General features: G+C 39.5%; 1 protein-coding gene across 1 annotated transcript in view; it reads right to left on the reverse strand.

The window, feature by feature from the left end:
• Nucleotides 1-1,632: 1,632 nt before the first annotated feature.
• SCN11A (sodium voltage-gated channel alpha subunit 11) overlaps nucleotides 1,633-23,746 on the reverse strand; it is a 69,465-nt gene continuing 47,351 nt past the window's right edge. Inside the window, exons 20-26 of the mRNA XM_007110497.3 lie at nucleotides 20,334-20,435; nucleotides 19,587-19,856; nucleotides 18,839-18,892; nucleotides 16,127-16,268; nucleotides 10,179-10,279; nucleotides 6,347-6,617; nucleotides 1,633-3,411 (exon numbers count right to left, since the gene is read on the reverse strand). Coding sequence (XP_007110559.2) covers nucleotides 2,384-3,411; nucleotides 6,347-6,617; nucleotides 10,179-10,279; nucleotides 16,127-16,268; nucleotides 18,839-18,892; nucleotides 19,587-19,856; nucleotides 20,334-20,435 — 1,968 coding nt within the window. The 3' untranslated portion in view covers nucleotides 1,633-2,383. The remainder of the gene's footprint in view (nucleotides 3,412-6,346; nucleotides 6,618-10,178; nucleotides 10,280-16,126; nucleotides 16,269-18,838; nucleotides 18,893-19,586; nucleotides 19,857-20,333; nucleotides 20,436-23,746) is intronic.

Consider the following 23,746-nt stretch of genomic DNA (forward strand, 5'->3'; position numbering starts at 1 on the left):
AGCCATCTTTTCCAGAAAACTTGCTAGGGATCTGTAAAACACCCAGAGTTCATAATCGGAGGCATCTTTTAGGGAAGACACAGTAATCCCCAGGGCCTCAAGCAGAACTGGCCATGGCTTTAGAACTGGTGATTTCCACAAGGCTCTTGCAGCCCTATATGGGAGCCCTGTGGCCCTGGACATATATACACTACCAAATGTAAAATAGATAGCTAGTGGGAAGCAGCCGCATAGCACAGGGAGATCAACTCGGTGCTTTGTGACTACCTAGAGGGGTGGGATAGGGAGGGTGGGAGGGAGGGAGACGCAAGAGGGAAGAGATATGGGAACATGTGTATATGTATAACTGATTCACTTTGTTATAAAGCAGAAACTAACACACCATTGTAAAACAGTTATACTCCAATAAAGATGTTAAAAAAAAAAAAGTGCCCTTGTTCTGGCCACTCCCCTGCCTCAGCATAGTACAGAGGCTCAGGCTCCACTTGCTGAGTGACAGCACACTCACCGGGCTATTGTGAGGTACGGATGAGATTATGTGTGGCAAACACTTAGCCAGTGCCTGACACACAGCAAATGCTAAGTAAAAATTAGATATTGATAATAATTAGATAATGACATTACTACTTTTTGCCAATACTCCAGAGCACAAGGTTGCCTACAAAACTCAGGCCCTGGACACAAATACATTGAGTCATGGTTAGATCTGTGCACATTGTAAATAAGCACCCCTTCCGTGCACCACAGTATCTGGCATTGGCCTTACCTCCACTGGACAGTGAGGGGCAGTGCAGAGGCTCAGGCCTCAGACTCCAGGCTGCTTACAGACACATCAGCTCCTCCAGTCTGTCTGAGATACAGGATTCCAGGACTATTTCTGCAGGGTTCTCCTCCAAGCCTAGATTATCACAGTGTAGTTCTTTGTCCCCAGTCCAGCTAATGTCTTGTTTGGCCTCTGGGCATCTCCAGTTTTTAGGGAGGTCCTGGGCTACTCCTGGGGCTAGGCCCTTCTGATCGACCTGGTTGTTCTCTGGGCTGTATTTGATGCAGACATTCAGCCAGAACTGAATGTAGGGCTCATCAAATGCCTGAGGTCACCGGCTAACCAGTATGTCTATGGCTCCCCCGCCCTGGGGTCCAGGTGTTGTTAAGGGGTTGCTCTCTCCATCCAAGTTGCGCATTGCAGACATTTTAACCAGAGGCAAGGGAGACTGTCCTACTGGTTCCAGCCAGTGGTGTGCTGAGCCAGCTCCGGGCAGCTCACGAGAACTGATCGTGGACGTCTCTTCCCAACTCTACGTTCAGAAACATGTTGGTAGCTTGAAATCAATCATAATGGGAGTATTCACCACAGAAATCAGTAAATGCTACAAATCATGGCTTTTTTTCCTGAAGAGCAATTGTTATACACTTATCAGCACACCACTGGCTCCCGCCTTTAATTCCAAGCAAAGTACCACATTTAAACCACTACTCACACAACCACCAAACAAGAGGATTTTTAGTGTACTGTCTGAATGAAATGCAAACTGAAAGTCTCATTTATTTATTTTTTCCCCGAAAATATATAACGGAGATTGCAGCTGGTGAAAGATACGGTGGTAACTGACAAGTCATGTTCATGCTTTTAGGTTTGAAATAAACCCCAAAAGTTTAAGTTGGTTTAAAAAAAATCTGCAGTAAGTATTTATTGGCAGGTTTTAAATTTTCACTTAGCATGCATAAGAGTTATGTTTGATAAGCCATATATTTTATTGGGGAAAACATCAAACAAAGGTATTGGATACTGTACTTAAGAACATTTGGAAAAACAACTTAAAATTTTAATGTTTTCTGCTTCTTATTATTTTCTTTTGATATAATTTGAACTGTGCTTCAATCCTCACATTAGTGTCCCCTACAGCAGCGGTCCCCAACCTTTCTGGCACCAGGGACCAATTTTGCAGAAGACAGTATTTCCACAGACTGGGTTGCGGAGGGGTGGTTCAGGCGGAACGCGAGTGATGTGGAGTGGCAGACGAAATCTTGCTGGCTCGCCCTCCACTCACCTCCTGCTGTGCGGCCCAGTTTCTGACAGGCCACGGACTGGTAGCGCGGTCTGCAGCCCAGGGGTTCGGGACCCCTGCTCTACAGCCCATTCTAGTGTCTTTTTCCTTGTTAAAACAGTACTGGTGGTTATAGTCGGGCAGCCTTATCTTATATCTCTATAAGAACCATTTGAAGTGAACTCAGAAACACCATTTCTTTTAGCCAGAAAAAGAAAAATGGAATGGCTAGTTCAGTGAGTCCACTGCTTGTTCGCACACGGAGCTGTGGACCCCTTGGAGCTCAGAGGCTGGAGGCAAGGCTCTGAGGCTGTGAGGTAGGGGTGGAGGTGAGGGGCTCAGTCATAGTGGACCTTGCCCTCAGCCACCCCAGAGCTGGACAAGTCTCCATTGCAGAGTGTCTGGAGGGGTGAATGAGGCCTGTCTTCCAAGGTACACTTGGTCTTCATCATGTACTTTCGAAAGGCCTTTTGAATAACAGCAGCACATCTTTCCTCTTCCTTCCTCTTGGTGGTGGTGACTATGGGTTCATATAACTTCTTGAAAGGGTTGGCTTCCATGAACTTCTCCTCCATCACTGCTTTCATGCTATCCAGGCCACTGGACTCACCAAGTACCCTAGCGGTGAAAGCGAACAGAATATCCAGGCAATGAAGGCGATCTCCACTCACCATGGGCAAGTCCATGACTAAAAATTGGTATTTATTTGGCTTTGCCACACGCAGAGGCTCAGGAAGGGCATCAGCAAAGTCAGAAAGAGCAGAATATTTGATAAATTGTGTTGCTTCTGGGTCAAACTTTTCCCAGACTTCGTAGAATATTTCAAAGTCGTCTTCACCCAAAGGGTCCTCACTTTCTTCAGTGGCTATATTGAAGTTTTCTAAAATCACAGCAATATACATGTTGACCATGATGAGAAAGGAGATGATGATATAACTGACGAAGTAGGTTATGGCTATGGCAGAGAGGTGACAGTTCTCAGACTTGGGGTTACATGAGTCTTTTGATTGCAACATGGGGCTGAGGAGGGCATCCCAGCCTGCTGACGTGGTTATCTGGAAGAGGCAGAGCATGCTGCCTTTGAAAGTTTTGAAGTTGAATATATCATCAATTCCAGACTCTTCCTTCACTTTGCAAAAACAGTTCATACCAAAAATGGCGTAAATAAACATAACCAGAAAGAGTAGAAGACCAATATTGAATAGAGAGGGAAGAGACATCATCAGCGCGAAAAGGAGAGTTCTGATTCCTCGTGCTGCCCGAACAAGTCTCAGGATTCGGCCAATCCGAGCCAAGCGGACAATTCTGAAGAGTGTTGGAGGGAAAGGAATGTGTGCCTGGGTTTTCAAGGCAGAAACCATTGTACCTTAAGAGAAGGAGAAGGGTCAATCAATTTCCAGCAGGCAGACTGACATAGCCTCTCTCTCCTGCCTTGAATCTGAGTGGGACCAACTTTTTATCATTACTTCTTAATTTATGTACAAAATTAAGATTTTTTTACTAAATCAGGGAAAATATATATCTGTGCCTTAAGTTGGAGAATAATTTCCAAGGTTTGTACAGTTTTAGATGGGACTTTAGATGGGATAGGACATCTAAAATACTGAAGACCCCCAAGGAAAAGAAACAAAATGCTGTTTATGACAGTTTATTTTGTTAGTTATCGTATGCACTTGAAGTACATTATCTATGTTGGGCATTTAAAGTATTCATGGGGTAACAAATATAAGTTTTCCATATTTATTGTATATATAGAATGGAAAACAAACTACGGATGGAGTTATTTAGATTAGAATGCAAGGAGAAATTTCTGCTACTGAAGATCAGCTTGAGCCTAAGCTACCAGTGGAAGTTGTACGACCCCAGCCCCAAAACTTCTTAAACAAACAGGTTCTTATTATAGAGGAATTTGAACACAGCCTGCTACAGGCGAGGACAGGGCTGGAAAAAGAGGATGGTGTTGGGATGTTCATTTTTCAGCTAAAGCTACCATAAATCTTTCATCTTTGTCAGTATGCGCATTCCAAGTTCTTCTGGAAGACCTAATTCAAAAAGCTTAAGGGACTACATTGGAGACAGTTTCTCTGATGTTGTAGATACACCAGAAATGGCATCTCAAGCAAAGGTTTCTGCAGACTGCTAAATATTTGGCCTAAAATGTCTCCCTGTTTTCTCATTGCCTGCTCTGCAATCAAGTGATACAAGAATTTAAAACAACTCACATTTTGGCCCAAATATTATAGAATGGCTGAAACATGCTTGCCTTGTATAGACATGGCCTTGTTCTTGCTCTGGGGATCCTCTAAGGTCATTAGGGGTGATGGGTGGCCAACACTACCTGCCATCACCTAATGACTAAAGAGAACTAGTTGGTGATATACTTCACTGACTGCCTGATTGTATCAAGGAAGTTTAATTCATATGCTAATTGGGCAGGTAACTCTGGTGAGATGTGGAATTGACTACAAACCAATTCAGCAGCAACTAGAGGAAGTCCCTCCTTTAAGGCCAACCTCCTCCGTGAATATTTCTTTGAGTAATCAAGCCCACAGTAATCTGTCTTTTCTCTGAGCTCAGTTCTTTTGTGTACCATGTGATTTGGGGTTCAATCAATTTCTCTTTTTCTGATCCCTTAAGGTGGTAGGTCTTAATACCTCAATTGGATTGTAAACCCCATAGAGAGAATAAGTTTGACTCACACTCATTTTGTATTTCTCTAAAAGCTCAGGGGAGAGCATGAGAAAATGTAGAGGCTAAGGATTGGATGGCAGATCAACTGACAAAAGCATAGAAAATGCTGCCCACATCGGTGAGTAGGACTTGGCTCAATGTGTGGATCTTCTCATCCATTGGAACAAGATGCTATACAGTGCTATGCAGTGTAGCTGCAATGGCTTAGCAGTTGTTCATAGGACAGAAGTCAGAGATATTTCCATGAACTCTACAGTGCCTGGCACTGCCTGGAAGAAGGTCAGTAAAGAGTGAAATGAATGAGCTGCTCTCTGCATATTGGAGGAAGAGCCCTTTAAGTGCTCACAGGGCTGCCCCAGACTCATCCTATCATCATTTTCTAACTTTCCTGCTGCTGTCGATTTCACCAGGAAATGACTTGGAATTGACCAATAATGTTTAACAGTCTATGAAACTGTAACCATGTGGAAAGATCTATTACTAAACCTTATCTACATAAACTTCATGGCTTAGAAACCAGAACAGACTATGAACTGTACCATTCATTTTCTTGGTCTCTGAAACATCTGCATTGCTGCTGTGGTGATAGGAACCAAAATATTTTGATCCAGCATATCTGTTTAATGCATCCTTTCTGAGATAGCACAAAAACTTCCACTTGTGAAATCAGTTTTCATTGTCTTCATTGCTCTTTGAACTATGAGAAGAGCCCCTGGGCAGTTTTACACAATTATAAAAAGTCAAATTATCAGTTTAGTTAAAAGCAGACTTCAAAAACCCAGAGTAAAATCTTATAGCTTAGTCATGAAGAATTTAATTTCAAAGTTGATGTATGTGTGTGTGTGTGTGTGTGTGTATGTTTTATAAAAAGGTATATGGCAATAACCCTCTTTTTTCCCTATTCTTCTTCCAAAAATCTTATAGTTAATTTCTGCCTGCGGTTAAGAAAAATATGCTGACTATAGAGTGAGGCTGGTTGGTGAATGGGATCCGAGCAGTTGAGACAAATGTAGTTCCCACTGTGGTTTAAGTTAACATGAGATACAGAATAAAGATAAAGCATTACTTGTCCTTATGACACACTCTTGCAAGCCCCATCTAGGCTGGGCCATGTAGGCCCTGTATAAGGAGGAGGTAAGGGAAGGCCTGGCAATGTCACAGGGGCACAGTAATTGTGATCTGACATCAACATGGATTTTGAACTAGGGAAAAACATGGAAACTAAATGCCAGATCCTTAAAACAAGAAATGCTCTTTAGTTGCACAAGAAAGGTAGAACTTTGACTCAACTCCCTGGATACAGCAGGTAGCCCCACAAAAACTTTTAAGTCATCTTAATTTTGTCTATCTCTGTTGAATAAATTATCCACATAATTATTTAACTCTATTTCAATTGTGTAGATAGTCAAGGGAATGGAAATTACTCTGTATCTCCTAGCAACTAACTCCCCAAAGAGAATGGCATTAGTTCATCTGTCTATTTTTTAGAAATCACATTAAGCTTAATTTTCTGCTTTGTGGATACTCTGGACATAATTCCAAATGATAAGATTTATAAGTTTACTTCTGGCTCTTAGATTAAAGCCCCTCTGGCTGCCAGTTTTACTTACTAACAATAGAAATGACCATGATCACACAATCAAATAAATTCCAGCCACTGGTGAAGTAGTATTGCCTCAAAGCAAAGATTTTGATGAGACACTCAATTGTAAAGACGACCACAAAGGCCAGGTTGAGACGCTCAAGGAAGAGTTCCATGGCTTTGGACTGGCCATATGATTCAGCCATCATGCTAACCATGTTGAGGAAAATGAGGATGATGATGATGATGTCAAAGACCTGGTGTGTAACTAGGTCAAAAACAAGACACTGGCATTTGTTCTGAGGAAAAAAAAAAAAAAAAAAAGGAATCATAGATCATTTTGAGTTGTAGGAATGAAATCATATACATTAAAAGGCACATACAGCAGCATTTGTCCTCTCTTACAATTAAAGCAGTTTCTTGGAAAATGCACAGACCTTTTTAAAAGGGCAAGAAATTCTTCTATAGATATTTTTTTATTTAATTTCATTAAATTTAATTAGATAACTGATTTTAAGTTGTAGGCTTATAGCTTTAATTCCATTTTGAAACCAAATAATTAATTAAATTTTTCATAACAACATAACTTTGATGTGGTGGATGATTTGTTTTTGCTGAAATAAAATAGCTCATGTTGGATTTAATCATAAAAAATAAAGTTCGGTCTCTGTATTTCACCTGCTTCTGTATTTTGACTTCAATAATACTAATGCAGAGAATACTTGCTCACATAATTATGTTGGACAAAAGAGAATTAACATCTCCAAAGCTCCATTTGTCAGTTCAGAATAATCAGAACTTATACTTAACCAAAACTCTGTATTCAAGCAATTCTTGAATGCCAATTTTCTAATTCTTGTTCACTTAAAGATAAGGCTAGATAAATGGGATTCTGATCCAACGATTACTAAAAATGGAAACAGAAAAACTGATTATTTCACATTATTACTGATGGTGAACTTGCATATTGGTTTGTACATGGATGGCCTGCTCCAAAGTAAGAATGTGCTGATTGCTCTGGTACAGGTTCTAACTCAAGTTTGCATGTCTAATCTACCACGTGCAGTAAAATGACTCAATTATTCCACTATTTTCTTTAATTTAACATCTATAACGCACCACTTTGTTCTTCACTTAAGTGGAAACTTTTCTGAAACACAAACTCAGACACTGATATTGTATGGCATACTTGGCTATACACTGGTTGTTTTACATTATATGTATATACTAGATTATTTCCTATTACATATCATCTAATCAAAGTATACATATAGTATTCTATTTAGAAACCTCATAGACCACCTAAGAATTCATCTTTATAACCCCAGGCATCTGTTAAGGTAATCCAGGCAAGAGATAATGTTGGTCTGCGGTGGTAACAGTGGAAAAAGACATGAGCATTTAGGTTTAAGAACTAATAGGAAGTAGAAGCAGCAGGAGTCAGAGAATGTTTGAATGGAGTAGGTTATGGGAAAGTTAAGGCTGAGGCTATAATTTCTGCTTGGTGGAGCATTCAATCAACCAGAGAACAGGGGATGAGGAGTTCTGGGGGGAGATGATGAATGTGTCCTGAGCACATGGAGTTTGAGGTGCCAGTGGGGCATCCAAGGGACATGGGCAGGTAGAGGTATGGTTCTGGAGCTCAGGCAGAGAGCTGGAATGCAGATGTGGAGTACAACAACACCAGTACTGATATGAACTAAAACCAAGAGAACGAATGATATCACTCAGGGAGAGCAAGGGCAATGAGAAGAAAGAGGGTCGGGACGGCAGTGGTAAGATACTACCCGTAAGTTGGTGTCTTTCAAACTTTGCTCCAGGAGTCCTAAAGCTTTTATCAAGGAGTCTGGAGAAGAAACTTGAAAGTCAAGTGCATTTCCTATGTGAGAATGCATCCAGGAAGTCAGAAAGGACCTGGAGAAAAGATACTTTTAAGGGTGCTCTCCAGGAAAGCAGAACGAGGGCTGAGAATAAATGTAAGGAATGGTAAGCATTGGCCTTAGAGTTCAACTCTAATATTTAGAAAATGGAGATTAAAAGTATAAGCTACCAAACATGGTAGATGATCAAAACACATTCTATGTCATTTTAAGATGTACAGGGACTCCTATACCTCAGGATAACTTTTAATCCCAGTAATGAAGCTACCTTGTGGGGGTGCCTCAGGTAGAATCAGAAATGATTCCAGATTTCTTGCTCTTGCTGCTAGAAAGAATATCACTTCTCAGGTTAAAACAGCTGTATTTTCCCCTCTATGCAATTGCTATTCCTTTGTTCCAAAGGCCAAAAGAGAGATTAAAAAAAAAATCTGTGGGGAGGTAAAGTTGTGAGTTAAGGGCTAACAGCTGATTTGAAGTCTTAGCTCAAACTCAGGGACACCAGGGGATATGCTTTTGGGTTTAACTCATGCAAAACTGCTCTCTGGAATACAGAGGTTAAGATAAATGTTCGGCATTAACTAGTGAGTTGTACTTGGTTGTCGGAATCACTCATTGTGAAATCTTGATTGGTGAGCCATGCAGGGGAAGGGCTTTGGGATAGCACCTACTCCCCGATGAGCCATGCAACAAACAAGTTATAAAAGATAGTTAAGGAATGGAGGTGGCAGCTTCCCTTCGTTAAAGCAGTCCGTGCCCACTTCAAGCTCATCTCTTGCATCCTAGCATGTCCAGTGCAGTGGAGAGGCCTAGAAGCTGCATCCATGCCACTGCAACTTCTGTTCGGCTGTGTGCTGCACTGCTGGCTTCATATCCTTCATGAAATAAACTGGTAAATATGTGTCTCAAGAGTCTTTTAGAATAATTACTGAGAACACACTTTACTCTGTTCTGATTGCTGGAAATAGCAGGAAATTAAACATACCTTTGATAATTTGTGGTCTCACGTTTGAATGAAAATCTCCAAATCCTCTACATGTATCAGATATCAAGCCCCTCTTCCATACTGCTTTCCCAGACTTTTCAGCCCCACTGATCCTCCCTGTCTTGAAAGTCTTCAAACTCACTTGTCAGAGCTACCAACTGTGCCTGTTGTATTACTTTATAATCTAATGCTCTCAAATTCCAGCTCCTCAATTAGACTGTAAGCACAGAGCAGTCCTGCTAGTATCTCGTAAGGCAGGATTCAGCAAAATATGGCCTACAGGCCAAATATGGCCCATCACTTGTTTTAGTGTAGCCCGTGAGCTCAGAATGGGTTTTACTCAGGATGACTTTTGGGAGAAAAACACAAAAGAATAAAATTTTGACACACGAAAATTATATGAAATTCAAATGTTGGTGTTTATAAATCAAGTTATACTGGAACACAGCCAAGAACATTTGTTCTATATCGCCGATGGCTGCTTTTGTGCTACAACATCAAAGCTGAGTAGTAGCAGCAGAGACCACATGGCCTGCAAAGCTTAAAATATTTACTGTCTGACCTTTTACAGAAAAAGTGTGCACGTTCCTGATATAGAAAGTTTACCATAAATACTTGTGAAGTGGAAGTGAGTATGCATGACCTCAACTTCACACCAGAAAAAGTTGGTAAAAGATATTATAAATACATTTTCAATTGGCCAAGAGTAAATTAAAACTAACTGCTAAATTCACATCATTGCAATGAGTACATACTAAGCAGCTATTGTGTGCTCACTAAAAGGTAAATTAAAGTTGTTGCCCAAGCTCTTACTATTGAATTTGAATGTCTAATCTTCCGAAGGACTTGAGCCATACATCAGTGTACCTGGGTTCATACTGACTTCTTAGGTAAAGTCTATAAATTTAAAAATTAAAGGAGAATGGCACTGCAGATATCTGAGTTCCTCATAACCACTTAATGCATCTATGTGTTTAGAATCAATCAAGTGCTCTCACCAGAGGCCTTGGGATGGGCCTTTGAGGTTTTTTGGATCCTAATTTTTTCATTGCATTATAGTATTTCTTCTGTTCTTCTGTCAGAAAGATGTCTTGGCCACCTAAGTATATGGAGAAGATGAGAGCTAATTACCATTAATGGATTTTTGGAAACAAGCTCTGAATTTTCAGAAATAGTTTTAAAGTTATATTACATTTCTATCAACAATTCCTAAAATTCCAATGGGAAGCAGAAAGAGACTGGGGGAGGGCTGAAAGGAAACAGGATTTAAATTAAGGAAGAAGGGAAAAATGTTACTTTTATCAGTTACATTTCTCTTTTTAAAATATAAACAAAGATTACAAATTCTTTGCAAACATCCACAGAATCTTTACAAAAACTGAATATATTTCAAGTTGTGTAAATCAAACCACAATGAAACAAAAATAGAAATTAGTAACAAAAATTTAAACAAAAAATCCTACAAAGTGACAAATAAAATTCTCCTAAATATGTGAATGCATATATAACTACTAATCAAATTTCAAAAAAATCTGTCCAGAGCCATTCTCAGAAAAAAAAAAAAATTAGAGAGCTTTAAATGTTTTTACTACTGGGGAAGAAAGAATAGAAAAATGAAGTAGGATTTTCATTTCTGGAAATTGGGGTTGGGGGAGTGGTAAAACATCTAGAAATGTGGGATGAAATGGAACAGAATTCCTTTAAAAGACATAGCTGACATAAAAAGAAATGAAATTCAGTTATCTGTAGTGAGGTGGATGGACCTAGAGTCTGTCATACAGAGTGAAGTAAGTCAGAAAGAGAAAAAAAAATACCGTATGCTAACACATATATATATATGGAATCTAAAAAAGAAAAAAAACGGTTCTGAAGAACCGAGGGGCAGGACAGGAATAAAGACGCAGACAAATAGAACGGACTTGAGGACAAGGGGAGGGGGAAGGGTAAGCTGGGACGAAGTGAGAGAGTGGCATTGACAAATATACACTACCAAATGTAAAATAGATAGCTAGCGGGAAACAACCACATAGCACACGGAGATCAGCTGGGTGCTTTGTGACCACCTAGGGGGTGGGATAGGGAGGGTGGGAGGGAGACGCAAGAGGGAGGGGATATTGGTATAGATGTATACGTACAGCTTATTCACTTTGTTATACAGCAGAAACTAACACAACAATGTAAAGCAATTATACTCCAATAAAGATGTTAAAAAAAAAAAGACATAGCTGAACTTGCACAAAAGTAAGGAACATCTCCATTGTCTGAAAATCAAGAGAGATCAAAAAGAAAGAGTAGTAAATTAGTCCTGAAGCCATGGCTGGCCTAACGGCATTTGCTAATCTCTGTAAAAACAAGAATCTTGGGATTTAATAACTACAAGGGGGTCATGGGGAAAAGGCAGTGGGGTTAGGCTAAGGACCCTGTGTGAATCTGGAACTCTCCAAGTGGCTGCCATTAAAGGGTGAAGAAGAAAAGCAAACCTGTCTGTTGGCTATGGAAGACATCCAGAACACTGTCTCAGTCTGTACTATGGGTAAAAACCCAGTCTTCCCTGATAATTTGTGAATCCAAGCCTGCCTTGATGAGGGTGTGGGGTTTGAATTTACACCACCAGTATGGACCAAAAATATACAGCTCTAGGACAGTCTTTTCAACCAATGGTGCTAGGAAAACTGGATATCAACATGCAAAAGAATGAAGCTGAATCAGTGCCTAACATCATATAAAAAAATTAACTCAAAATGGACCAAAGACATAAATGTAAGATCTAGAACAATAAAACTCTCAGAAGAAAACATAGAACAAAAGCTTCACAACACTGGATTTGGCAGTGATCTCTTGGATATGACACAAAAGGCAAAAGGAAAAATAGACAAATTGGACTTCATAATAACTTAAAAATTTTGTGCATCCAAGACACTATCAATGAAGTAAAAAGGCAACCCACACAATGGGGAAAATATTTGCAAATCATGTATCTGATAAGAAATTAATATCCAGAATATATAGAGGACACCGAAAATGTAACAACAGAAAGACAAACAACCTGATTCAAAAACAAGTAAAGGGCATGAACAGACATTTTTCTAAAGAAGATATATGAATGGCCAGTAAGTACATGAAAAAAATGTTCAGTGTTACTAATCATTAGGGAAACACAAATCAAAACCAAAATGAGATACCACCTCACATCCATTAGAATGGCTACTATCAAAAAAACAGAAACAAGTACTGGTGAGGATGTAGAGAAATTAGAACCTTTGTATACTGTACATATTACCATATGATCCAGCAATTCCACTTCTAGGTATAGACCTAAAAGAATCAAAAGCAGGGTCTCAAAGAGATGTTTGCACACCTATGTTCATAACAGCTTTATTCACAATAGCTAAAATGTGGAAGCAACCAAATTGTCCATCAACAGAAGGATGAAAGAGCAAAATATGGTATATACATAGCCTTAAATAGGAAGGAAATTCTGCAATATGCTACAACATGCATGAACCTTAAGGACATTATGCTAAATGAAGTAAGCCAGTCACAAAAAGACAAACACTATCCGATTCCACTTACATGAGATATTGAGAATAGTCAAAATCATGGAGACAGAAAGTAGAATGGGGCTGGGAGCGAGCATGGGGAGTTATTGTTTAATGCATGTAGTTTTAGTTTTACAAGATGAAGAGTTATGGAGATGGATGGTGAAGATGGTTGCACAACATTATGAATGTAATTAATACCATTGAATGTACACTAAAAATGGATAAGACGATAAATTTTATGTTATGAGTGTTTTGCACAGTAAAAAAAAAAAAAATTGAAAAAAAGAAACAGCTCTAGAAGTTAACCAGGTTTTTTCAGGATGCCTGGCAGACACAAGTGTCTTCAATAATCTTATGCATCATGATAGTATTAATACTATTATTATGAGACTGTCCTATGTGTGTGTTGTGAGAGAAATAAAATGAGTAGTTATGGAAAATTTTAAGGTATCATCTTTTGTGCCCATGAGAACCAGTTTTCTCAGTGTGGAAAAGAGGAGATATAGATGTACTGGTTAAGTGAAAACCTTGTAGTCCTGAATTTGAATGTTGAGTATTCATATTTCCACATATATATTTCCTTGTAGTCCTAAACTTGAAGTAGCTCTGTCCACTGAAAAAGACTCAAAATAATCACAATAAGCATTCCAGACTGTCTTGGAACACCACCTCCCAGCACTCCTTAGAGAAATGGTTGATTCCAGATCTGGGGCAGGAAGGGTACAAACAAGGCCTAGAACATATTGTCATTCCAGAGAGCAAGGAACTCATCCAATGGGAGGACCTTATTTGAATCCTAATTTGAAAAGAAACAAACTTTAATATCAATCAGTCAATCAATGAAAGAATGAATACATGTTTTGAGAAAATAAAAGACTGGAGGAAATTTGAACACTGACTGGGTTTTTGACGAGTTTAAAGAACTCATATTAAACTTTTTAGATTTGATAATGGAATTGTAGTTATATTTAAAAAGATATATGTTCTGAAATATCGGTGAATGAAATAATATGATATTTGTGATTTGCTCTATAAAAAATCCGGTGGAAGGATTGGGTAAGGGCATATATGGCATACGGATGTTCTTAAATCAATAAATGCTGTGCTGGGGGATGGATATTTTAGGTTCACTCTACTGTACTCTTGCGCATGTTTGAAATTTTCTGTAATAAAAAGTAAAACAGAACAAAAATTCTATGGACTGATCAAAACAGTGATTTCAAATGTAAGCTTAAATCTAAAATCACAAGGCCTGACATTCAAATTGTAGGTATTGATTGCAATCAAGCTGCATATTACAGAGGTGACACCACATAGTACACTCCTGAATAACAGCAGCCATATAGTTGCCTGGTACCGTGAATGATTCTCCCAGCAGACACTAAGGAAACTCAACAGTATCAGGATACATTTTGGGTGAATTTAAAAAGTTCAACAGAAAAATAAAAGAGAGCCACAAAACAATTAGGAAAACCAAAGGTGACTATTTAGTTACCTGATTTTAGGATTGAGAAATGCCTTCAGTATATAAATGCAAGAAAAGAAGCCAAAAAGGACAAGATTGAGAGTTTGACTTCATAAATATGCTAAATGTCTATACGTTAAAACCGTCATTACAAAAATGTAAGAAGCAAGTCACAAATTGGAGTTACTATATAAAAAAATAAGAAAAAGATGATAATGTCAATTTTAAGAAGAGACAAAGACAGTAAACAGATAACTCAAGGAAGAAATACTTATGGCAATCAACCTGTGAAAAAGTGTATAACTTCATAAATGGTCAAATGAATGAATGTAAAACTATGAGATAACACTTTTACCCATCGAGCTGGAAAAGATAACTAAAAATTACAAAAGTCAGAATGATTAGAACAGAGTAAACAGGCATCTTCATATCTTGCAAAAGGATGGGACCCAGAACAGCATTTCTGAGAGGTAATTTGACAATATATCTTTAATGCCTTAAATTCTAGGAACTTATCTGAGGAAATAATCAGAGATACACAGAGAGAATTTTAAGAATGTTCATGATTATTTTAGAAGAGCAAGAAATTTGGAAATGACCCTAAATGTCCTTAAAAAGGGGAGTGGGAGAAATGATTAGAACAAATTATGATCTATCCATAATATGGGATGAAATTCAGCCCTGAAAATTTTATAACAAAGATGATCTCATGACATGAACTCATAACTAATGGAGAGGATAGTTAAAAATATTACATAATCTCAACGATGTAAAAGAAATACTTATTTAGTTAAAAAGTAACAGGAAAAGATGGTACCAAAATGATGAGGCTTAATCTAAAACGGTTATTATTTGGTGGTCATCTTAAGGGTGATTTAAATATTCATTTTCTCTTCCTTTTTTTCCACATTTACTACAATGCTCCTATAGATTGTAGAATCAGAAGAATAAATATCTGTTGTTACAATGCATGGGGGAAAAAACTCCCTAAAAAAATCTGCCTCTTCCCCAACCATCTTCTTTCCAAGTAAGTTCAGTAAATCTGCTGAGATTTGGGTGTTGAGAGGCAAGACACAAGTTCACTGAAAAAGGAGCGTTTACAGATTTTCCTGTACTTACAATGGTGTTACATCCTGATAAACCCATTGTAAACTGAAAATATTGTAAGTTGAAATGCATTTAATACACTTAACCTACTGAACATCATAGCTTAGCCTTGCCTACCTTATACATGTTCAGAACACTTACTTTAGCTTATAGCTGGGCAAAATCACGTAACACAAACCCTATTTTATAATAAAGTGTTGAATACCTCATGTTATTTATTGAATACTGTACTGAAAGTGAAAAACAGAATGGTTGTATGGGTACAGAATATTGTAAGTATATATCGATTGTTTACCCTCAATGAGTGTGTGGCTGACTGGGAGCTGTGGCTGCTGCTACCCAGTGTCACAAGAGAGTATTGTACTGCATGCATATCTCCAGCCCAGGAAAAGATCACAACTCAAAATCTGAAGTAAAGTTTCTACTCAGTGAGTATCACTTTTGCATCATCATAAAGCTAAAGTCGTGTAAATTGAACCATCCTAAGTCGGGAATCGTTTGTACTCTTTTTATCCTGGATAACAAGGTACGCTTGAAAGATTACTAAAATATGATATAAATACTAATCCTGGTAATTATTTTTCTATTAGAGTTCAACAATGTCCTTTGTTTAAGAGGGTAGAGTGGAGAATAAAAACAATGATTTAATAAAACCCAGCTGTTTTAGTTCCTTTTCAGCCATACCCTCAAGACTCTTCTCCAGGAGGCTCCCTCTTTGTTCTCATGCAGATGATAAAGGCTACTTTGCACAACACTTTAGAACAGATTTATGCTCCATTCAAGCTCTTTGGAGAAGACAGGTAAAAATACCAAATCAGGACAACCCCCATACTTATCTTTTTCTGCTGTTGGTTGAAGTTGTCAATAATAACACCAATAAAGAGATTCAGAGTGAAGAATGAGCCAAAGATGATAAAAACTACGAAGTAAACATACATTAATGAGTTCTCCTCAAACCTTGGCTGTTGTCCTTCCTGTTAGGAATTTTTTAAATGAGAGAAGAAAACAATTACTGGAGAAAAACATGAGCCATCTTAACTGCCTGGTAGCAGCAGCATTAACCACTCAGCCTCCTCCAGTCAGCCGTGGCCCTGCCGGGAGCCCCTCTCTCCTCTTTCAGCTTCCCCCAGTGCAGCTTGAGTGGTACCATACAGTGGGGGAGGGGGTGTAGTGGAGGATTAGGCTTTTTCTTCTAAGCAATGGAGAATCATTGAAGGGTTGTGAGGGAGGAGAGTGGCATGATCATATGTGTCCTTTGAAAAGGTCTCTAGGATGTCCATATGGACACATAATTGGAGGGAGCCAGATTGGAGATATCCACCATTAAAGGGACATGTTCACTTCAGGAGATTGACTACCAACCCTTGTTGAAAGGTTATATCCTTCAAACAGAGCTCACTACTGTATTTAGTCTGTGCTTGCATCCTGTCACTCTTGAATTCCTAGTGTCTGGCATAGCTTGTGACATGTAGGTTCTCCACACACATTGAATGAGTGGATGAATGATCAAGCTCTAGAACGGACAAGAATGGACTATAGTCAAGCTCCCCTAGCTTAAGGCATGACCAAAAACCTCCAAGATCTTCACATGGTCATTGGTTTTATTTATTTTGGGGATAGGTGGCAGGAGCATCTCTGTTTTCTTTTCCCTGATAACATTCAAAGATAGAGATGAATGTTGATAGCTCTGTTATGTGTTGAATGTACTCATGATACTTGTTTTTCAAAACCCACCATACAGACTAGTGTATTAGAGGTAAATATTTGAAACAATTATTTTTCTCTTTTGCCTTGAAGAGTTCCTGACCTTAGTCCCAGTTGGCTGGAAGCATCTACTTGTTTGAAATAAGGATAGGCATTAGTCTAGAAACAATGTAATGGAAAGAAGAATTAATATTCAGTATCTGACATTGAAAACAAGATTATGCAGCAGGCTAATCATCTTGCAAAGGGAGGTTCAGACAGAAAGAGGAACATAGAAAGGATCACCTCACTTGTACCCAGGGCATTGTCAAAAAGAAACAGAGAGAGAGAGAGAGAACATCAGAGCTGTGAGATGTGTGTCCTGATTTTCCCTTCTTTGGGTTTGGAGAGGGGGCTTGGGGCCCAGTAAATCACGGGGAACATGGAGAGCAAAGAATGTGTGTTCTGGTTCAACTTTGGTATTTTTCAAAGAGAAAACTACTGCTGGGAAGGCCTGGGATACGTTGGGCAGGCAGGATGACTTAAGAGACTGGAGTAGCATAATTGGGCAGAGAGCGGTCTCTTGAACCTTCTTTAGTTCTCGTGGCTTGGACGTGGGGTTGACAGCCATATGCCTGCCATTGTGGGCTTCATAGTAAGGGATGGGAGTAGACTGCTGAGCCAGGACACCATATGAAGGATATGGCAGAGAGTCAGTGTTTGAGTCTAGGAGGAGTTGAAGGAGGAGAAAGGTCCATGGTTTTACCAGTTGCAGCTTCAATATTTGAGAACAGTAGGATGCTCTGTGACTACACAGACAAAGGCCATTATACTAGCACACATCAGTTAGGATATCCCAGGACCACATCAGGACAGGCACACCTCCACACACTTCCACCCACCCATCATTCACTCAAGGAACATATATAAGACACATACTTCTTCTGTCATACATAAGATCTCCTCCTTATCCCCTAGCTCTACCTCAAGGCAGATGGATGTCTAAGGTAAACTGAGGTGAAGTTCATATATTCATACAGACAAAAAAATAAGCACATTAATATTTTTAAATATTTCCTTTGTTATAAATTGCCTCTACTACTACTATAACACTATTCATATCACCTCTACTGCTACTACCAGCTGTACTGAACATCTACTATGTGCCAGGCATCAACTCTGTATACTCTCAAACAGTAACACATATGTGTGTGATGGTAGGAAAAAATAAACAATGCTGATTCCATTCTTGATTCAACCATTTTCTCTCGCTATGACTTTGGGCAACACTCTTCCTTTCTATTCCTCAATTTTCCCAACTGGGAAATAGAAATGGACTAGATTGCTGAGTACTCTTCTAACCTTGGGCATCCATGATCACTTTTTATTTAACTATAATTTGACAGTTGGCAATTACTAGAAATCCCCTTATTCTCTGGGGAATCTGGAGCCATTGAAGGGGCTCTTGCTCAGACCTAGTCCAATCTTAAGGTTCTCTCTCCCACAGTCAAGAGGAGGTCCCCTTTGAAATTTGACTTCTGCCTTTCCACTCACTTGAAGAAGAGGTGAGAGAGGAAAATCAAGGCATCCTGTGATTCTGTTGCTTCTGGCTCCACCTCCTACATGAGTGGTCAGTATGGAGAAAGAGGACTTGACTTTGTAGCATGCTAGGATGTAATACTCATAGGAGGATGAATAAGAATCCTTTCAATCCCTGTTTCATAGTGTTTGTCCTAATGAAAAGAAGGCAAAGAATCCTGGCCACTGGAATTATGATGCAGGAAGTTCTGGGCTGTCCATGTAGTCAAGATATTCCTGATTTGATCCTAGCACTCTAGAACATGGTAGAACACAAGCTCACCCCTCTGGAATCAACAGCTGCATACATAATATCCATCCAGCCCTTAAATGTTGCCTGCAATGAAAGCAGAGAAACATGAACGTAATTATAGACTTGCCATCAACAGACAAGTGCCATACAAAAGCCAGCAAGTCCAGTGGGCAGATGTACATAAGACAATGTCCCACCCTTCCAGGACAGAATGTCCACATAAAAGAACAGCACAAGGAAATTCAAGGATAGATGTCTTGGATTTTTTTTTCTTCATTTTCACAGACAAAAAGTTTAAAAACAAGAGACAATTTCTGCCTTAAAAATTGCTAAAGAAGCTATGAACCAACTGCTGCAAAGAGCCTGATTAAGGCTCTTTCCTGATTCCACATCTGTTTGCACTATCTGTCCAAAACTTTGCAACCACGGTTTGACCTGGGACTGACTTCCCACAGGGAACTGTTACTAACGGAGTGGCTTAGCATCTGAGGCTCTACGTCTCTCTGGCTGGAGCTCAGGAGAGCAAGGCACCATTTAGGACAGAGTGAGAGATCCAGACCCTTATGGGACATCGCCTGGAGGTTGAGGCTCAGTAGAAAATAAGGTTGGAGATGCTTCCGTGGGGAACAATTCCAGAGGGCATTAGCTCCCATGTGAGAAACTGGGATATGATTCTCTTATCTCAATAGAGTCATTGTATTTTTATTAGCTGAGAAATGGTTTATGATTCTTTTAAGGTTTCTTTCCCCAGAGTGAAAAACAAACCCACAGCGCTTACCACTTGCAGTAGCGCGAGGTAAGCCATTCCCACATTGTCAAAGTTGACTTTCAGGGTGAACCAGGAGAAATTTCCACTTTCACATTGACTCCGGTTTGCAACAATGTTGTAATTTATAACTGAGTTTCCATCTGTTACATTAACGCATCTTCCAAATTTTCCAGAAAACAAACTTACTCCCAGGATACAAAATATGAGCCAGAAAATGAGGCAGACAAGCAAAACATTCAGAATGGCAGGTATGGCACCTATGAGAGCGTTAACTACCACCTTAAGGAAGCAAAACAGAAGAAAAATATAATAGACATGTGAGACTCAACAAGCTCTTGATCTTCCCAGGATGGGTCTAACGTGTGGGGCTGGATTTCTTGGAGCCCCGCCTTTACATTCCAGCCCCGAACCCACACCCCACGGCAAGCCCTGCTCTCAGCTCCATACATAATGGGTCCTTTCTGTTGCCACAGGATCACTTGAGAAGTGTCTTGTGATGATGGTATTAGAGACTTATGGGACACCTACCCTAGGATTGAAGGGAAGCCAGAGCCCATCTCGGCTGTCATAGAAGCACTTTTAGGTGAAGACTATATCTTAGACTTTTCTCCATCTCAAATTCTAAGCAGTGGGCTGGATGGGAAGGAGTCCAGGAAAAGCTTGGCAATTTAAGGAAAGCCCAGCCCAAGAAGAGCAGTTGGCTTCTCTGCCTTTCCCTGCTAGCTGACTTTCCTCCCATCCATCTGAAGAACATACCTTCATTCCTTCAAACTGGGACAGGGCTCGCAGAGGCCTCAGCGCTCGCAGAATCCGGAAGGACTTCAAGACCTTTAAGTCGATGAGACTGGTCACAGAGACCTGGTGGGAAAAGAAGCCACAGGTAGTGCACCTGACTTGGTGCCCAGAGAACCCAGTGGGGATTAAGAGCTGTCTTTCTGAGAGGCAAACTCATTGTGCCCACAGTGGATTATCCAGACAGAGAAACCAGCCAGACCCTGCTGGAAGGGGAGGGCAGGTGAGAGGCTATTTTCCTCCTTGCCTGGCAAAGCTACAGCCCATATGGGTGAGAACAATGCATTTACATGATTTGTTTGATGAAAGACAAAGAAAAGCTGAGACATTGTTGTGAATTAAAGGAAACCAAAGAGACATGACAACGATAAGTCATGTGAGGTCCTGAGTTTGATCCTGGATTGCGGTGGCGGGAAAGGTGATGGTGTGTGGATAGGGTGAATTAGCCATAAAGAACCTTGTGACAATTGAGAAAATTTGAAAATGGATGTGGGTTTTAGTATTGGATCATGTTAAATTCCTAACCTTGATAACTGTATTGTGACTGTGTAAGATAATATCCTTGTTCTTAGGAAATACACACTGAAATGTTGAGGGCTAATGGAGTGTGATGCCTGCAACTTAATCTCAAGCAGTTTAGGGGGAAAAAAATAGAAAAAATGATAAGGCAGATGGGCTGCAATGTTAATAACTGGTGAATCTGGGGGAAGAGTATAAGGGATTCTTTACACTACTTCTTGCAGTTTTTCCGTATGTTTGAAATGATATCAAAATCAAGTTATGAAGAAATAATTCTTTGTTTGCTAATATTTCCCTTCATTCAAATAGCTCCCTTTTGGAGAATTAAATCCAATTTTCTCTCCTAACATACTTTTTCCCAATGGGACAGGACTGAGGATTGGAAAACTCTGTAAATACACTAACTTAAAACTCAACAAACATGCTGAGCTTAAGTTGAAGGCCACTATTTGCAGATCTTCAGCCATTCTTATTGATTATGCAGACGCTTCTGAGGCTCAGCTTAGAAGGGGAGTGGCTCAGCATGACAGGAAGTGAATTATCCTGTCAATCTCATTGTAAAAGTAAAGTATTTGCAAATTGAGAGAAATTGAGTGAATATAACAGAATAATCAGATTTTTTTTTTTATTTTTTCCGGTATGCGGGCCTCTCACTGTTGTGGCCTCTCCCGTTGCGGAGCGCAGGCTCCGGACGCACAAGCTCAGCGGCCATGGCTCACGCGCCCAGCCGCTCCGCGGCACGCGGGATCCTCCCGGACCGGGGCACGAACCCATGCCCCCTGCATCGGCAGGCGGACTCTCAACCACTGCGCCACCAGGGAAGCCCGAATAATCAGATTTTAAAATTTGTAATCAACTTTAAAAAATCACGACCAATTCAAAATGTGTTTATTTATAATGGTTTTTTTCAAGTAGGTTTTTTTGTTCTTTTGTTTATGACAGCATTGCCTGTTGGGAGACCTATTTAATCAGCTTTTCCACAAATACACCTACTTTGTTCCCAGCCAGAGGGAAAAGGATGGCAAAGCGTAGCAGTTCTGGCTTTACTAAATGACTGTTACCATGGGTGGGGAAGATGTTCCTAGAGGGGCATTGTACACCCTTCGCCTGGAACCTCACCCCCAGTCTCTGTTCCACCAATTGGGAGACATTGATGAGACACACAAACATAAAAACATTCACATTCTTTCCCACTCTACAGCATTCTTCCAGTGGGGAAGTCCTCAATAGTTTTATTTTATTTCTACCTAATTTGCATTTATCACTCTGCACTATGTTTTTGAGATTCCTATCATGTTGATATATATTCTCATGGTTTGCTCCTTTTAACTGTTATGAAATATTACAGCATATAAATATTCATATTTTAGTAACTCATTCCCTCTTGGTGAATATATAAATTATTTCCATTTCTTTGCTACTATGAACAATAGCACACTGGACAGACGTGTGCATTTTTCCTGGGTACATACACAGGAGTTTTCCTTAAATGTATAACTAGAAGTGGTATTTCTGGGTTTGTAAATTGGGCTCATTTGTACTTTTACTTAATAGTGAAAAACTTTCCACAAACTGACTGTATGATAGTTAGCAGTGACTAAAAATTCCATTTTCCTAAATCTTTCTCATATTAGATATTATCCAACTTTAAAACTTTTGTCTATCTGATGAGTAAAAAGAAGTGTCTCATTTTAATATGTACTTCTGTGCTAACTGGTGATATGACTAGTGTGTATTTCTTTATACATTTATTAGCAACTTGAGCTCCTTCTGTGAATTGTCTATTTTTATCCTTCTCCCATTCTTACCCTGGGTTGCCTTTTTCTTGTTGATCTGTAGGGAGTATTTACATACTATAGACAATAACTATCTGTTATGTATATGGCAAATACTGTCTCCAGGGTCTAGCCTGTCTTTAACTATAATTATGGTATTGTTGAAAAAAAAAGAAAGTTTTACATTTTGAAATAGTTAAACTTATGTCTATATGTATGTATGTATTTGTGGTTGTGTTTGCATTTTCCTACTCCAAAATTATAAAGATCATTTTATATAATCTTGAGTAACAAGCAACATAAAAGGATTATTCACATACACTCTCTCTCATTTAATTCACACAACAATGCCCTGAATTAGGCAGTGTTGTACATCACTACCACGTTACAGATAAGGAAGCCTGAAGCTCAGAGGATCAGCAACTTTTTTCAGGTGGAATTGGGTCTGTATGATGCTAAGGCTGATAATAGTAATAGTGGACCACACTTATTGAGTGCTTTCTCTGGGATTTATAGAGATATATATTTACAGGATTATTTCGTTTCTTGCTCTACTCATTTTTGTTCCATTCATTTCGTTGTCAACTTTATGTTTGTCTCATTAAATAAGTTTGTGAGCCTCCCCTCTTTTTCTGTTCTTTGTAACAATTTGAACAAGGTTGGAGTTAACTGCTCGCCTTAGTCTGTTCAGGCTGCTGTAACAGAATGCCATACAATAGCCTGGATGTAAAAACAACAGAAATTTCTCACAGTCTGGGGGCTGGGAAGTCCAAGATTAAGATGCTGGCAGTCAGTGTCTGGTTGAGGGCCTATTTCCTGGTTCATAGACAGCCATCTTTTCCCTGTCTTCACATGGCAGAAGGAGTGAGAAAACCCTGTGGGGTCTCTTTTATAAGATCACTAATCCCACTCATAAGGGTTCAGGAATAAATGTCCTTAAGTCCTAGTCACCTCCCAGATACCCAAACACTGGAGATTAGGTTTCAACATACAAATTTGGGGCAGGGGTGGGACACAAACATTCAGTCTATAGCCACTGCTCCTTGGAAGTTTGCTAAACTTGTTTTCAAAACCACCTGGGCC

The sequence above is a fragment of the Physeter macrocephalus genome, chromosome 18, assembly GCF_002837175.3.
Source record: "Physeter macrocephalus isolate SW-GA chromosome 18, ASM283717v5, whole genome shotgun sequence".
In the NCBI taxonomy this organism is placed as follows: domain Eukaryota; kingdom Metazoa; phylum Chordata; class Mammalia; order Artiodactyla; family Physeteridae; genus Physeter; species Physeter macrocephalus.